Source organism: Physcomitrium patens, chromosome 17 (assembly GCF_059467195.1).
Source record: "Physcomitrium patens ecotype Gransden chromosome 17, ASM5946719v1, whole genome shotgun sequence".
NCBI classification, from domain to species: domain Eukaryota; kingdom Viridiplantae; phylum Streptophyta; class Bryopsida; order Funariales; family Funariaceae; genus Physcomitrium; species Physcomitrium patens.
Genome location: NC_143426.1, coordinates 10,355,130 through 10,372,852, shown reverse-complemented (window position 1 = coordinate 10,372,852; position 17,723 = coordinate 10,355,130). Strand labels below are relative to the sequence as shown.

Genomic DNA, 17,723 nt, shown 5'->3' with positions numbered 1-17,723 from the left:
AAGAAGAGTGTTTTTAAGCACTTTGTATTAAATTTAAATCCTTTTGCATTAGAATTCAAATTGTTTCTTTCTTAATGGTTGAAACTTGTTAAAGTTTTTTTTAATAATTGCAACATACAACCACACCTTTTATAGTTAGGTGCTTGGTGCATTTTCAAACAAGAAGATATATAATATGACAATGTGATACAAGTATTAGTAGTTTGTGAAATAAGTTAACTATATGGTGCTCATATATATAACTTGCTTTGAAAGTTATATCATGTGTCTTGCATAGTCAATACATATTAGACGTCCTATAGAATATTTCCATGTAATTTCTAATTAGAGAGTATATATGGAAGTAAGAATGAAGCCTTCTTCACTCTTGTCAATGCCTTTTTAGTTCTTTGTCTTGTTTCAAGACTTTCTAATCACCTTATCTTTGGTAATAGCCATTTTAATTCAATATATTACCATCTTTGAGTAACTTACTAAACTTTTTTGGAGTGGCATAAGAATGTATTGTATATATATATTTTTTAAAAGATTAATATCTTTCATAGTTTAATAAGAGTACTAACTCATTGTTTTCATATTGTTTTAGAAGTGAATAGATTATATTACTTATATTATTGTATTTTAAAGGTTATAGATTATCTATTTTTAAATAAATTATTTAGTTTTTAAATATTAATTATTTTCTTAAAATAATCAAATTATCCTTCTTTTTATAAATTTTTATATTATATTAGAGCTTACACATTACTTTATTTTAATTTGACTTTTGGATTTATTAAGTTATTTAAAACAAAAGAAAAAATCATAGATGCTATACTTCACAGAAGTGAGAATAGATTTGCAAAGATTGCAAATTTTTATGAACTTATCAACACTCTTAGGATAGAAATTTTATGCATAACCAGTGCCAACTATGGAAATACTAATCTTATGCCAATAGAAGAAGTTCAAAGTTTGAGTGAAGAAGTTGTATGATTAAAAGAAGCAAATAAATCAACCTTACAATGAAATCTATGAAGTTTTATTTCCTACAAGTAAGATGGGGACAAGAATTAGTATGTCTCAAAAGTTTGATGGAAGAAAATCAAAATTTTAAGGATTTCTGCAACAAGTCTAGCTCTATTTAAGATTGCATTTCTTCTAATGTCCTAATGGATTTACTCAAGTTGAATTCATAGGTGCACTTCTATTTGGAATTACTCTCTTTTGGTTTATATCCTTGATGGAAAAATATTCATGACTCTTTTTTCATTTTAATTTATTTTTAAAAATATTTATAGCCACATTTAAAAAAAGTGATTAAAAAGAAGTAGTAGATATCAAATTTCTATTTTTATAATAAAGATTATAGCCAGCCACTATATATGCTATTAAATTTCAAAACTTGACTTGTAATATGGACCAGAATGATAAAGCCCTTATTAATCAATTTTGATATGGATTAAAGAATAATGTCAAAGATTTATTTTTGACAATTCAAAAAGCAAAATCTTTAAAATAATTTATTGCTTAAGTTATTGTATACAATAATCAATTATTTGAAAGTCTTCAAGAACAAAGACTTAGCTGAAGAAGAACAACTCAAGTAATGATGGTAACCTCTAAGTTTTCATAAACTTATTTATCAAGACCAAAACCAATACAAATTGATATGATACATTTTAAATCTCTTATGAAGTAAAAAAATGATTTGACATCATCAAGAGGATTTGTACTTATATTGCAGAAAAGCTAAGCATATTACTCAATATTATTCAAAAAAGCAATGTAATCACAAAATAAGAAACATAATTGGCAAAGAAGTTTGGCCAACTACAATAGGGGCCATGCAGCTAAAATCATATGCAACACCTAATAAAGGTCCTATTCTTTCTTGAAATCCCTCATCTTGTTTTACAATAGATGTGTATTTAGGACCTAAAAATTACAAAGTCTTTATATTATGAGATTCAAGAGCCTCAGCCTATTTTATAGATGAAGACTTTGCTAAAAAATAAGAAATATCTTTATTTAAGTAAATTAAATCTATACATGTAGAAGTCAAAGGTGGTCATTTGTTATCTTTTGAAGATGTCATCCATGAGATTATTTCTTTAGATATAACAATTAAAAATCATAATAGTATAATAATATTTAATGTAATAAGATCTCTTTCTAATTCAATTATTTTAAAATTATTGTAGTTAAAAAAATATAACCTTCAAATAGATTAAATTTCTTGTAATCTTAAATCTAATTTAATTAAATTGTTCTTCTTTAGCCAAGTCTATAATCTCATTAATTAAGTAAAAATATATATGTCTAATATATCCAAACTCTTACTAGTAGATGTAAGAGCTTTCATGCATACTACAAAAGAAGGGTCATTTTTTGCTATATATACTATGTCTATTTGTGATGGTAGAAAAACATCAAGTAATATTTTTAGTCATTATCAAAATTTTTAGGATATTTTTTTAAAAAAATATAGATATTCTTCAGAGCATTGACCTTATGATTCTTCAATTGATTTATAAGAAAAAACTCAACTATCATTTGAATTGATCTACAACTTATTACAAAATAAGTTGGTTGCACTAAAAGAATACGTTGATGAAAATTTGGCTAAAAAATTCATATGCCATTCAAAATCTCTAGCAAGAACTCTTATCTTATTTGTAAAGTAAAAAGTTGGATCTCTATAGATGTACATATATTATTGAGGATTTAACAAGATCACCATCAAAAATAGGAATTTCCTACCTCTAATTTCAAGACTTCTTAATTAATTCAATTAAGCAAAGATCTATAGAAAAATAGATCTATAAAGAGCATACAACCTAGTTCACATTATAAAAAGAGATGAATGAACGACTACTTTTCAAACTAGAAGTAGACATTTCAAATATAATTTTATGTCTTTTAGATTCATAAATGCACAAATCACTTTTTAACATCTAATAAATAACATTTTTCTTGAGTTTCTTGATGATTTTTTTATCTATTATTTAGATGACATTTTAGTCTACTCTAAAAATATAGAAGAATATAAACTTCATATTTGTCATGTATTACCAATACTTAGAGATGCATGATTATATGCCAAAATCAAAAAGTATCTATTCCATACTACTTAAGTTGACTTTTTAAGATACATTATTTCTAATAAAGATCTAATGATGGATCCAAAGAAGGTCCAAATGAACAAAAATTGGGAGATTCTAAGAACAATAAGAGATATGTAATTCTTTTTGAAATTTGTCAATTAGTAGAAGATCTTCATCAAGATTTTTTTTCAAGTTGTGGCTCTTTTAATATATCTGATACATAAAGATAAACTTGAGTGGAGCAAAAAAGTTGAAAGAACATTTGAAGCCTTGAAGACAATATTTATTTTTGTACCAATTTTGTATCACATCAATTTTTCTAAGGCATTTTTTATGAAAACACATGCATCAAATCACCTCAAACCAATACTTAAAAGACCTCTTATTTGTTTGCTCTCAAGCCACCTTTTTATAATCAATCAAAGAACCTCAAAGTCATCATAGGTGTGTGGTTTTATACCTTAGGATGTGATTTTAACCTTGGTTTATAAGCAATCTTCTTCAAATATTATTTCTTTATATTTTTAGGTAATTTTTGCTAAAACATATTTTTAATTTTCTTCTAAATATGTCTATGTCATTACTTATTTTATTTACTTTAAATTTACCAATTTATGCTCCTACTAAGTAAATAGAAATCTCTTTTATAAAAAATAACATTAAGACTAAAGCTTTTACTAACTTCCTATTGTTTATTCTTATTTTTTTACTATATCTTTTTATTAGGTTATTTTTATAATAAAATACTTTCTTTCTTCTTTCACCTAATAGCTGTGTTATTATACAATACTACAAACTAGTTCTAAAGTACTTCTTTTTGGCATCTTGATTTTGCACTTCTATATTGGCATAGAAATTTAATGCTAAATATACTAAAACAAATCTTGTCCTAAGTTTTGATGCTACAAATAATATCTTATAGCAATAATAGGATTGTGATTTCAATATACATCAAGTAATATTCTAATGTAGTAGTATCTTGAAGTATAGTACTACAATCTAAGAATACAAAGAACAATAATCAAAAGCATAGCAACCTACAAAATTGAAGATTTTTTCTTTTTTTCTTTTTTTCTATTCCATTTTAATTTGTTATAACACAAGTTGAAGAAGAAAACATTCTTATTAAGTGAAAGATAGAAAATATAAATACTTCTAAATAAAGCTATCTTTTATACTACAAAAGAACAATCCAAGAATGTAAGAGTGTATAGAAAAAATCCTAAAAGCTTTAATATTAGGCCAATCACCAAAGCAAAGCAAAATCTTACTACAAAAGTTTTTTATTTTTCTTTCAAAACAACTCACAAGACTTAACTTGACATGAATGTCAAGTCGAAGAGATTTTGTCCCCTAAATCTTCAAACTCTAGTTGACACTATAAAAGCCAACTAATGAAAAAAGCTATGTAGATAAAAATCCACTAAACTAAACTAAATTACATACATCTAATGGGATTTGGCCTCTAATGCCATATCACGTGATAAGCATATTATTATTGTTATTATTTTTTTATGTTAAAATAAAAAGATATAATTTATAAAAATCTAATAACAAAATTTTAATGATTATAATAATAATATTTTTATTTTTATTTTTATATAAATATTATAATTATTAATGGTTGCATAATTTAAATTTAATAGAAAAATTAAAATTAGAATTTAAATATTTATATAATTATAATTATAATTATAAAAATAAATATATTTTAAAATATTTTATTATATTTATGTATTACAAATTTTAACACTAATTTTTATTTGATATATAAGATATTTTAATATTTTACAATATAATACTAAAATTTTATTGAGAGCATATTATATTTAATTAAATATAATTAAATTCTTTTTAAGAAATATTCCAAAAAAAAAATTATATAATATTTATCTTCCAATATATAAAGACATAACAACATAACTTATTTTAAATCTAATATTAATTTTATAATAAATACAAAATATTTGTAAAAAATAATATATCTTTATTGTTAATTATATCAATTATTTTATTATTTAACAAAATTTTATTTTATTATGTATCTTTGAATTTTACATATGATTATTTATTTATTTATAAGTATTATTAATAGATTTTTAAAATCTAGCTATTTAATTGTATTAAATTTAATAAAACCTATATTTTATTCTTAAGTAGGTTTCCCAAAGTTTGTCTAAGATTACATGTACATCCTTTTGTACAAAACCAATAATATACTCCATTCCATTATTTATAAATCTAAATATGTTTAGAAAATTGTGCCTTTTACATTTTTAAAAGAGGAGAATAAGTAGCTGAAGTTCAAGATATTCCCCAAGCTTCACTTCTCCTAATTTTAATAAAAGGCAATTTTTATGAAGATAAAACAAGAAGTTGAACATTGAAGAAAATCAAATCAAAGGTAACAAAAAAGTTTCAAAAGGACGTCAATAATTCTTTATTCACTGTTAGATCATTAATCATTGGTCCACTTGACTTTATACCCATCAATTCATGCACCCAATTCTCCTCATTCTTTGACACCCACAAATGAGTTGCCGTAGAGGTGATTACATGTCACTTTAGTAGAAGTCAAGCCACATGCAACAATTAACAACGCACTCCTCTTATATTGATAAAAACAATAAAGGAGGACCGACATGCAGTAGAAAATCAGCCAAGCTAAACACGTATAAATCACGTACAAGAGTCCTGAGGTGACCAGCTCATCTAGAATAATAAGAACATCATCTTCGCATATTGCATGTACGATAAAGTCATGAGGTCCCCACAAAGTGATCCACTCGGCCATAAGGTGGCAGCAGCAAATAAATTGACAGGATGACACAAATACCTTTGCACGAGTGATGATAAGTAGTCAATATATAAAATAGAATGACAAACAGAATGACATAGCAATTCAGGTGTTGAAAGGCTGAACACTACTGAACATTTTTCCCACACGATATTTAGCGAGTGAAAAAACTATACAAGAACAACTTCGTTTCCCTTGTCTCTAGTCATTCTAGCTAGAGCATCATCAGGAACTACATAAACAAACATTGATCAAGCAATTAATAAGCATGACAACTCCAACATTATTTCGGGGCGATACAATGACCATTACAGAAAAATGGGGGAATCCGATTCAAAAGTGCTAGTTGCACAACCATATGAAGCATAAGAAATCTATACAATACAGATTAAAAAACAGAGTTCTTCATACCCAAATAGAACAGGACAGCCCCGAAAAGAGAAAAGTTCTGCAAAAAAATCTCATTGATATGTCTAAGAGAATAATTCTTTCGACGGATTTTTAAAAAACACAATAGAAGGCCATAAAATGGAACCATATCTTATGCAAAATCACTCTCTGTGAATGAAGGACCTGCCAATTAAGTGGGACGCATTCTTCAACTGACTCATTACTATTGAGTGCACAAACACAAGCTTCCATAATTTTTTCACGACTGTCACAAAGACCATCCCGTTACTTCTTACTATAGAATCTTGTTTTCTGGTCATCATATTTCATGTATCCACAAAACTGAGCGCAAAATTGTCTGTTAGGACTGGATCTAGGGAAAGGAAGGGTCTATAAAGCACATACCTTCAAGAATGAGTTGAACTGGTGTAAGTAATCACCTGTTGCAATATCATAGTTGTAAAAGTCATGCATAATCGGTGTCACTAACGCAAGGAAGACAAGCTGCAATCACGAAACACAAACAATTACAGCAGTTAAATCCTGATCCCGTCAGGAGCAGAAAACGCATGTCAAATTTCATTCACAGAAGCTCGAGATATACTGTGAGACCTATTGAATCTTACATCCCTCTTTAATCTAATCTTACAAATTCTCCAATTTAATGTACCCGAGTTCTTTGCTAGGGGCCCTGAAAGAAAATCATCTTGATAATCCATCAATGAGCACGATTCCTAATGTGACCAGCACACCATTAACGGTCATCATGTCCCGCCTTTCTAACTCTGTAATGTGAGAGAATGTGAGAGGGAACGTAGGCCACAATATCCTCATCATGCACAAAATACTCATCCTTCAGAGGTAGATACTCACCAGTAAATACGCACCGAGGTTACTGTCTAAGATGAAAAGAAGACCACCCAGAGCCTCCAATTAAATGGCAACCATCAAACAAGTATTAGTCTGCAGCAATGACGTATTCAGTATATATTAGAGTATAAAATTGCACACTTCACTTGCCATCCCACATTCATAGCGCAATGAGACACGAATTACACACCCAACATGCATTGTAGTACAAATGCATGATATGAAATTATGGACCTAGGATCGCAACCCCTAAATGCCGATAACCATAGATAAAAAGCGAAACTGCAGGTACGTTGGCGAATATGATCAAAGCTGCTTTGAATGCCATTTGGGAGGGCCAAGTGCAAGTTGTGAGCATTGTTGACGTTGTTCAGAAACAACGGAAACTTAGTGTCTAGTGCCTTCAAAGCTGCACCCCCATCCTGACCGAAATCCTGGATTCTGAAGAAAGGCAGGACACAACCAATGTATAATTAGCTGCACATTAAGCCAATTCAAGTTTCGCCCTGGAAACCCTGCACCAAAGGCCACGCACACAGCTTCTGAGAAGTACGATACTTTAGTCACACCAGCTCAATCCTCCTACAACACAGTTGTTACTGAAAATATATATATAGTGTTTTCATCCCCTAGTATAAAAACCACTTCCAGTCACACACCTCAAACAAAACTTCCACCTCCTGTATCGATTAGGTGAGTCTCACGAGGCATATCACTCCCTATTTCTTTATGGATTATGACAGGAGTCGTGGCACTCACTGCTGCCATGAAGGCAAAACGAAGATGGCCGAGAAAGTGGTACGGCCCATGAACGACAGTAACCCCATGCTGATGTTGCTGCTGCTACCCCACCACTACAAATCCCCAAACGAGTTGAAACCTATGCTTCTCCCTCCTACAACTGGAGGTAAAACACACAAGCAGACGTGGCACTATGCATTAACTGCCCACTTACTGCACCTCGCCCTCCACCGTCTTCCTCACATCTGCACGTCCCAGATGCGCCTCCTGCTGCAGCAGTAGCAGCAGCCCTCTCTAGTGCCTCCTCCCACAAGGAACAAAAATCATGGAAAGGAGGAGAAAAGGCTCTTTTCGTTGCTCCACCCGTCGAAATGAGAATTTGTCAATACCATGTCAATACCCGATAATCCTGTGGGTCCCTCCCTCCCTCCTCCACATCCTCCTCCTCATGCCCACTCTCCCTCTGCTCACAAAGGACATTGCCTTGGAAAAGCACACTAGACGTGCCTTTCCTCGAGTCAAGTCTGCCTCTTTGCCTGCCCTCCCCACCCCCTCCCCTAGTCCTCCGAGCTTGAAGTCTTGTGTGGAATCTAGCAGTGAGTGAGATGGAAAGTAATTCAAGGGTGGGTACTTGTGTTTCTATGTGAATAAATGAGCAAAAAAGTGTTTCTTTTCATTCTTTTTGGAGAGTGAGTGAGGGCCCTCCACATTGCAATTGTTTCTGAATGTTTTTTTTACACAGTAGGTGTGTATGTGGCTATTAAGTCAATGAAAGTGATAAAAGAACCAAAAGATGGGTTATTATATTAAACTGTCAAATGAAAGTTTTGAAAAGAACAAAGAAATCAATGAAAAAGCATGTCATTGTAAAAATGATAAGAGAGTATAATCTCCTAGTTATATAGGAAAAAAATGGAGCATGATTTTTGTGAGATTTTTAATTAATAGCAAGAAGGAAGAGCATACAAGTCATGACTTTCATCTAAATTTTTCTTCTTTAGTTATATTTCTTTGATTTTAATAAGAAATAATCTAATTATAGATAAAATAAAAGATAATAGAATATAATATATTATTATTAAAGGAATCATCTTTATTTGGATTAAACATATAATACAAGTTCTTGACAACTTTTTTAATTCATTGTTGAAGTCTTAAATAACTTAATTTTTTTGAACTTTTTTTTGAATTTTTTTTCTTCTTATGAATTTCCTTATTAAGTATCTTTTATTATTAACAATAATAATTACTTGTATAATATGATATATATTTTTAATATATTTTTTAAAATATATATATATAAAAGATTTTTATTATAATGAAGAATCATTGAGCATAGTTTCTACAAGCTACAATAAGAAGATAGGATATGTTTAGATAAAATTTATTGAAATAATTATATATATATATATATATATATATATATATATATCTGTGTATGTATTATGAGTAAATTTTATATATATATATATCTGTGTATGTATTATGAGTAAATTTTATAAGTTATTTAAATGTAGTTTAATAAAATTATTCAATTTAAGAGCTATTGTTTATTGAGTTCTTAGAAAAAACATTGAGATTATCATACCCTTCAAGATGAAATAATAGTATCACAAACATACACATATAAACCAATAATTACCTATATGATCAAATAAAAGTATGTAAAAGTATGTCAATTCCATAATATCTTTTGTAGAAGCTTCTTGAAAGCTTTATAGATGCTGCTTTGACTTTATAAGTGTCTATAATTGACTTTTTAGGTTAGAAACATGGTCAACAAATTGGTCATGTGCCACATATGTTAATAGCTTGAAGAACAAGCTAATTTTGTAGTTCACACATAGAAAACTTGTCTTGTAAGCTAAGGCATGTGTCTTGCAAAGTCAACACATATTAGAGGTCCTATAGAACATTGCCACATAATTCTTAATTTGATAGTATATATAGAGGTAAGAATGAAGCCTTCTTTACTCTTGTCAACTCCTTTCTTGTTTTTACTCTAGATTTAAGAGTTTCTAGTTTCCTTGTCTTTTAGCAATAGCCATTCCTATTTCTTTTTAATATATATATTATTTTATTATTATTTTGTTATTTTTTTTTAACACAAATTTTTTTAGTTTATGCATCTTCTTCCAAGAGTATACTTATAATATTAGAGCTTTGCCTTTTCTTGGTTAAGAGTAGATTACCCCCTTTTTTTGATAAGACATAAGCGTATTAGAAGTTGTGGATTACTGTCTTTTAAACTAATATTATTCTTAATATCTTCTTTATTCTCAAGTTCCCTCTTTTGCTTGTCTTGAGCAATATTAGATATTTATTTTCTAAGTGTTATTATGGCAGAGATTATTGAAATAAAAAGTGCAATGGTACAAATGTAAGAGCAATTGAAGGAGTTAATGCTTGTGATGCATTAACTCAGTTTACTACCAGAAGGAGCAATAAGAATGGTAGGAAGTGAAGATATAGATATGATTGAAGTTGCTTCAATATCTGCACCCAATTATGTTCCTTCTCCTATAGTGGAACATCCTTCCATTACTAAAGAACTAAGAGTTGCCCTGCTTGAAAAGTTTGATGGCACAAGATCCAAGTTTCAAAGATTTATTAATCAAGTACAACTTGTGATTGAACTTCAATCCTAAAGCTATCCAATTCCAGGATCACAAGTTAGATTGATTGGTACACTTCTTTCAAGTTCGGCATTATTCTAGTTTTCATCTTTTTTTGACTGACGAGATTCAATATTCGATAATTTGGAGGCTTTTTTAACAAAGTTTCAATGCATGTATAAATAACATGATACAATTCATGTTATAACTATTTAGATCTGTATTTCACAACAAGACAATCAATCCGTAATATTATATGCTTCACAATTTTGACAACTTACAACTAATATCAAGTGAGATAATTTTACATTTATTAGCTAATTTTTTTATGGATTACAATATGAGATAAAGAAATTGATGTTCAACTTACCTGATCTTTAAACATTGAGTCAAGCAATTGACTTTGCTGTGAAGTATGATAATTGACACATCACATTTTGATTTGAGAGTCAAACAAGTGGATCTCAACGTTATTATAATTCAATGGCAACATCAACGCCTCTTCAATACATATATTTTGAAATAAAAGATACGTAAATTGATACAATATATTTTAAATCTCTTACTAAAAAAGAAAAAACTTGTCATCATTAGAAAGGATTGTACTTATATTATGGAAAATCTAAGCACAATACTCAACATTGTCCAAAGAAGCAACACTATTGTAAAATGATGAGTATAAATGTCAAAGAAGACAATATATAGAAAAATAAGTTTATTCAATTGCAATAGGAACCATGTGGCTAAAATCTTATACAATACCTAATGAAGGTCCTATTATCTTTTCAAAATCTTCTCCTTGTTTTAGATTAAATATTATTTTAAGACCTATACATTACAAAGCCTCTGCCTTATTAGATTCAAGAGCCATAGTAAGTTTCTTAGATGAAGAATTTACTAAAAGACTTAGCATATCTTTAATAAGGAAAACTAAACATATTTAAATAGAAGTCATAGATGGTCATCCTTTGTCTTCTAGAGATGTTACTCATGAAATCTTTTCTATAGAAATAATAACCAATGGTCATAATAGCTTTGTGATATATAATATTATTAGATCTTCTTCTAATCCAATCATTTTAGGCTTATTGTGATTAGAAAAATACAACATTCAAGTAGATTTCTTATACTCTCAACTTTTCTAAAAGTATAATTAAGAGTATAGTTAATTAAGTAGAAAATCAAAAGTCTAATATTATTAAATCTTTATTTTTAGGTACAAGAATTTTTTTTATATGTTGCAAAAGAAGGATCACCTTAGGTCATTTATGCCACATCCAATTCTAATGGTACAAAGACTTCAAGTGGCATTCCAAGCCAATATTAATAATTTTAAGATATATTTGAGAAAAAGAAAGTGGATATTCTTTTAGAACATTATCTTTATGATTCTTCAATTGATCTTCAAGTAGGAGCACAATTGCCATTTGGACCAATCTATAATTTTTTCACAAAATGAGTTAACCAAATTCAAGGAGTATATTGAAGAGAATTTAGCCAAAAACTTCATATACCATTCCAAATCTCCAACAAGAGCTTCAATTCTATTTATAAAGAAAAAAGATGGATCATTACGGATGTGTGTTGATTATCAAGGATTCAATAAGATCACCATGAAGAATAGATATTCACTACCTTTATATCTAGACTTCTTGATTAGTTGAATCAAACTAAGATCTATACAAAAATAGATCTACAAAGAGCATATAATCTGATACACATCAAAGAAAGAAATGAATAGAAGATTGTGTTTTGAACCAGATACATACATTTTGAATATAATGCCATGCCTTTTGGACTTATAAATACACCAACAACTTTTCAACATCTTATGAATGATATTTTTTAAGAATTTTTGAATAATTTTATTATCTATTATTTAGAAAATATCTTAATTTATTTTAAAAATATAAAAAAATATGAATTTTATATTCGTCATGTGTTACAAAAATTAAAAAATATAAGATTCTATGCCAAGATAGAAAAGTGTATATTCTACACTATTCAAGTTGACTTCTTAAGTTACATCATTTCAAACAATAGATTTATGATGGATCTTAATAAAGTTTAAATTATTATGGATTGGAAGATTTCAAAAATGGTCCAAGATGTCTAATATTTTTTTTAGAATTTTCCAACTACTATTAGATCTTCATTAAGAACTTTTCTAAAATTGCAACTCTACTTACACGTTTGACTTATAAAGATAAACTTCAATAGAATCAAGAATCAGAAGCAATATTTGAAGCTTTAAAGATAGCCTTTATTTCTACACCAATCTTATATCGTGTTGACTTTTCTTAGATATTCTTTATAGAAACAGATGCATCGGGCTTTGTTTTGGGTGCAGTATTATCACAAATACAAATAGATGATAAATTTCATCTAGTAGCTTTTCATTCCAAAAAAATTTTAGTAGTTGAGATTAACTATGAGATCCATGATAAAGAGCTTCTTGCAATTGTGGATTCTTTTTAAGAATGGCATTATTATCTAAAAGACACTTGTAGTCTAGTCACTGTGTATACAAATCACAAGAATCTCTAATATTTCATTTTAGCTTATATTTTGAATCATTGCCAAGCTCGTTAGAGCATGTTTTTGTCAAGATTTGAATTCAATATCACTTATCGACTAGAAAAATAACAATATTTGTTTAATGTCTTATCTAGACATTCTTATCTTGTACCGAAAGGAGAAAATTTGTCTTTTAATCAACAAAAGATAATTTTATTAAAGCAAGAACAATTTCATCTTTGAGTAGTGAAATCAACATTGACTGTTGATTCAACTTTTCTCAAATAAATTCAATCAAGTATGTCCTCTGATTTTCTTGTTCATCATATCAAGAATACTTCTTCTAAGTCTTGTAATACTTCTAAGTTTGAGTTCAAAAATAATTTAGTTTATTTCAAAAGATACCTACATGTACCAAAAAGAGTAGTACATTTACGTATTCTTCAAGCACGTCACAACTTTTCAGCAACATGACATTTTGGATACAATAAGACTTAAGAGTTAATATCTAGAGATTTTTAGTGGCCACAAATATAGAAGGCTAGAAAAGACTTTGTTTAATAATATAACATTTATTCAAGGTCAAAAATTCCTTGCCATTGATCTTATAGACTTCTTCAGCCATTACCTATTCTAGAACAACCATGGTCTTTTACTTCTATAGATTTTATTATGGATCTTTTAGTCTCAAGATCTTGTAATTTTGAATTTGTGATAGTAGATTGTTTTATCAAAATAGCACATTTTGTATCATACACAAAATCTATCACATGTGAAGAAACTACCAAGCTTTTTTTTGATAATATCTATCAATATCATGGATTGCCAAAAGATATTATATTAGATAAGGAGACTTAATTTATATCAAGATTTTGAAGAACTCTTTTTAAGATTTTAAAGGTGGACATAAAGCTTTTTTTAACCTTTCATCCTCAAACTAACGGATAGAGAGAGCACATAAACCAAGTTTTCAAGCAATATTTAAGTTGTACCATTAATTATCAATAAGACAATTGAAAAATTCTGTTGCCATTGGTAAAGTTTGTATATAATAATACAATGCATTCTTCTATATAATAAATACCTTTCTTTACCAATTATAATTACTATCTACGACTTCATACTTTTGACTTTTCAAAAGTTGATAATCCTATGACAAAAGGTTTGGCAAATTATTTGGCAAAATTACATGTAACAATAAAGGTGCAATTAAAAGAAACTTAAAAATGAGAAAAGATTAATATGGATGCATATCAAAAGGAACAACCCATAATTTAATATAGATGACAAAGTATGATAAATTTAGCATAATATCAAGACTACTTGTACTTGTGATAAGTTGGACTACTGCAAGTTTAGTCCTTTTTCTATTTGTAGACAAATCAATTTAGTTGCTTATTGATTACATCTACCAAAGTCAATGAAGATCCATCATGTCTTCCATGTATCTCTTTTTGAACCATACAAGACTGTGAACATACTAAGAAAAAGACAAGCTCTACCTCCTCCTATAAAAATGGATAATAATAAAGAATTTAAAATGGAAGAAGTTCTAGACTCAAGGTGGTGCCAAAATAAATTAAAATATCTTGTCTATTGGTGTAGATATGATATTAATGAATGTACATAGGAGCTACTAAAAAATCTTACAAATACAACAAAGGTGATTGAGGCTTTTCATTGATGACATCCATCAAAACCAAGATGAAGAATATTAAGTCTTTGCTATAAAAGAAACAAGATTCAGAGAAGATTACATCCTACCTTCTATTTTTAATTATAATTTTTGTATATTTGTGACATTATAGAAATAGAGAACCAACAATCAGTGGACTCAACTTAAGAGCCTTCATTTGTTGACTTGTTGGATGAGACATTGCGATTGTCACAACCTTCAAGATGACGCAATCGAGATGAAGATCCTCAAGAACAACATGTTCTTTCTTGAATAGATGGCAAGATACAACATATTTGGTACCTTGATGTTGGAAGGGGCTCTTGAGGTTTGGTGATTTTACTAGAGATAAAAACAACTCTTGATACTATTTCAAATATTTTATTTGAAGGAAGTTATAAAGGCCTCAATAATGATCAAATGATTGGGTGATCTTTCCGCCTTGATATAGGATACTATCAATGGTTGAGAGGCCCTATCAACCATCTTCAAAGAAAAAAAAGATCAGAGTATGTAGCAAATATAATTTGTTGTATCTTGGACTTTCTCAACATATGATGACCACTCCTTGTGAAACTTGTTCCTTGAAGGCAAGGTAATGTTATGGACATACACATGTAAACCAATAATTATCTATATGATTAAATAAAAGTACATAAAAGTATGTCAATTCTACAATATCTTCTATAGAACCTTCATAGATGTTACTTTGACTTTATAAGTATCTATAATTGACTTTTTAGGTTAGAAATGTGCTTAACAAATTGGTCATGTGTCATGCATGTTGGTAGCTTAAAGAACAAGTTAATTATGTGGCTTACACATAGAAAAACTGTTTTGTAAGCTAAAGCATGTATCTTACAAAGTCAATACATGTTAGAGGTCCTATAGAACATTGCCACATAATTTCTAGTTAGATAGTATTATAGAAGCAAGAATGCAACCCACTTCACTCTTGTCAATTTCTTTCTTGCTTCTAATCTAGATTTAAGAGTCTCTAGTTTCCTTATCTTTTAGCAATGGCTATTCCAATTTTTTTTTAATATTTATAATATTTTATTGTTATTTTGTCATTTTTTTTTTAACATAGACTTTTTAGGTTTATACATCTTCTTTTACTTCATATCTTTGACAAATAGAGATGAAGTTCTTTAAAATTAATATTTTTTTCTTCAATAGATGACAAGATATAATACATTTGATATCACTTCCTTGAAAGATATCCTTGATGTTTGGTAATATTATTAGAGGTAGAAACTATTTTTTATAGTATTTTAAATATTTTAATTGAATGAAGTTATGAAGACCTCAATAATAATCAAGTAACAAGATGGCCTTTTTATTCTTATATGAGATACTATTAATGGTTCAAAGGACCTATCAACTACCTTTAATGTCAACAAAGATTAGAATATATGACAAATAAGATTTGCTATATCTTGATTTTTTGAACATGTAATTACATCTTTACATCAAACTTGTTTCTAAAAGATGGAAGTAATGTCATAGACATATATATTAATACTAGTATTTACTTAGATAATATGAATAAAATAAAAATATACAAATTTAATTATATCTTATATAAAAGCTTTTTTAAAGTTTTATAGATAAAAATTTGATTTTTTAAGTATTTGATTGATAAGTTAAAAACTTTGCTAATAAGTTAGATACTTATTCCATATGTTAATCATTTGCTTTACAAATTAGTAACTTGTCATAGAAGTTGGTCATATGGCACATATATTAGAAACTTGTTATCAATGACATAAACCTCAAAAAAAGAAAATCTCAATATACTCTAGTATCACTCAAAAAGATTAAGAAAGAACTTAAAGATGGTAATATATTGAACTATAACAGTTATTTCTAAAGACAAAAAGACTAAAAAGTTTTGAAATAAGACTAAGACTAAAAAGGCATTAACAAAGAGGAAGAAGGTTGTACTCTTGCCTCCATATACTCTCCGAATTAGAATCTAGGTAGCAATCTTCTAAAAGACCTCTAATATGTTTTGACTTTGCTAGATACATGTCTTAACTTTCAAGGTAAGTTATCTATATGTGTACCATATAGTTAGCTTATTCTATAAGCAATCAACATATATGGTACATGATTAACTTGTTGATCAAGTTTCTAATCTATCAATCAACTTTAAACATATGTAAAGTCAAAACTACATCTATATAGCTTCTAAGAAGCTTCTTTAGAAGATATTATGAAATTAATTTACATTTATCTACTTCTATCTAATTATATAAGTGACTATTGAAATAAATGTATATATCCGTAATACTTGTTTAATAAGTTAGACACGTGTCTTGCAAGTTGGACACTTATTAGATGATCTAAAGAATGTAGTCACATAGTTTATTACTTAGATAATATAAATAGAGGCAAGAATGAGGCCTTCCTCACTCTTGTCAATGTTTTTTTACTTCTAATTTAATTTTAAAAATTTATAATTTTTTTATCTTTAGCAATAGTCTTTTTAATTTCTATTTGAATATTCATAATTTTTTATTTTTTTATGCCATTTATCTTTGAAACACATCTTATATGTTTAATTACATTCTTCAAAGTTTTTATCTATGAAATCTATTGTTTCTTTTTATTTTTCTATTTTTTAGCTAACATATACATATGTAATGTTGAATTTTGAGGCACAAAAATTAATATATGTCTTCAAGTATTAAAAAGAATCTTTGCATAAAATTATTTGTATTAATATAAATTAATGGATTTTTTTTTACATTAATAGATTCACAATTTTTTTAACAAAGTAAATGAACAAAAAAAATCATAAGTTTTTAACATATCAATGTCGATTCCAAAACATTTGTATATTGAATTTATTGATTTTTATGTTAATGAGATTTTATTTTTGTATTTAGTTTTTATTTTTATTAAGTCTATTATACAAAGACTATCAATAAATATATATATCAATTTGTAATAAACTTATGATTTTATTTTTTTAACATCTAAGATTATATAATGTATTACAAATCTCTCTCTCTCTCTCTCTCTCT

General features: G+C 28.1%; 1 protein-coding gene across 7 annotated transcripts; it reads right to left on the bottom strand.

Moving 5' to 3' along the window:
• Positions 1–5,933: 5,933 nt before the first annotated feature.
• On the bottom strand, positions 5,934–8,221 carry LOC112294157 (uncharacterized). Of its 7 annotated transcripts, XM_073540505.2 has the most exons (4): positions 7,903–8,092; positions 7,436–7,584; positions 7,147–7,236; positions 5,934–6,777 (listed from the first exon to the last, which is right to left on the bottom strand). In XM_073540505.2, exons 1-3 carry the CDS (start codon positions 7,968–7,970, stop codon positions 7,232–7,234), a joined length of 222 nt encoding a protein of 73 aa, XP_073396606.1. In that variant the 5' UTR covers positions 7,971–8,092; the 3' UTR covers positions 5,934–6,777; positions 7,147–7,231. The 7 variants fall into 7 exon arrangements, 2 of the variants coding, with proteins under 2 accessions (XP_073396606.1, XP_090099862.1); XR_016497931.1 differs by lacking the exon at positions 7,903–8,092 and adding an exon at positions 8,099–8,221 and having other exon boundaries at positions 7,147–7,658; XR_016497933.1 differs by lacking the exon at positions 7,903–8,092 and adding an exon at positions 8,099–8,206 and having other exon boundaries at positions 7,147–7,584.
• Positions 8,222–17,723: the final 9,502 nt, after the last annotated feature.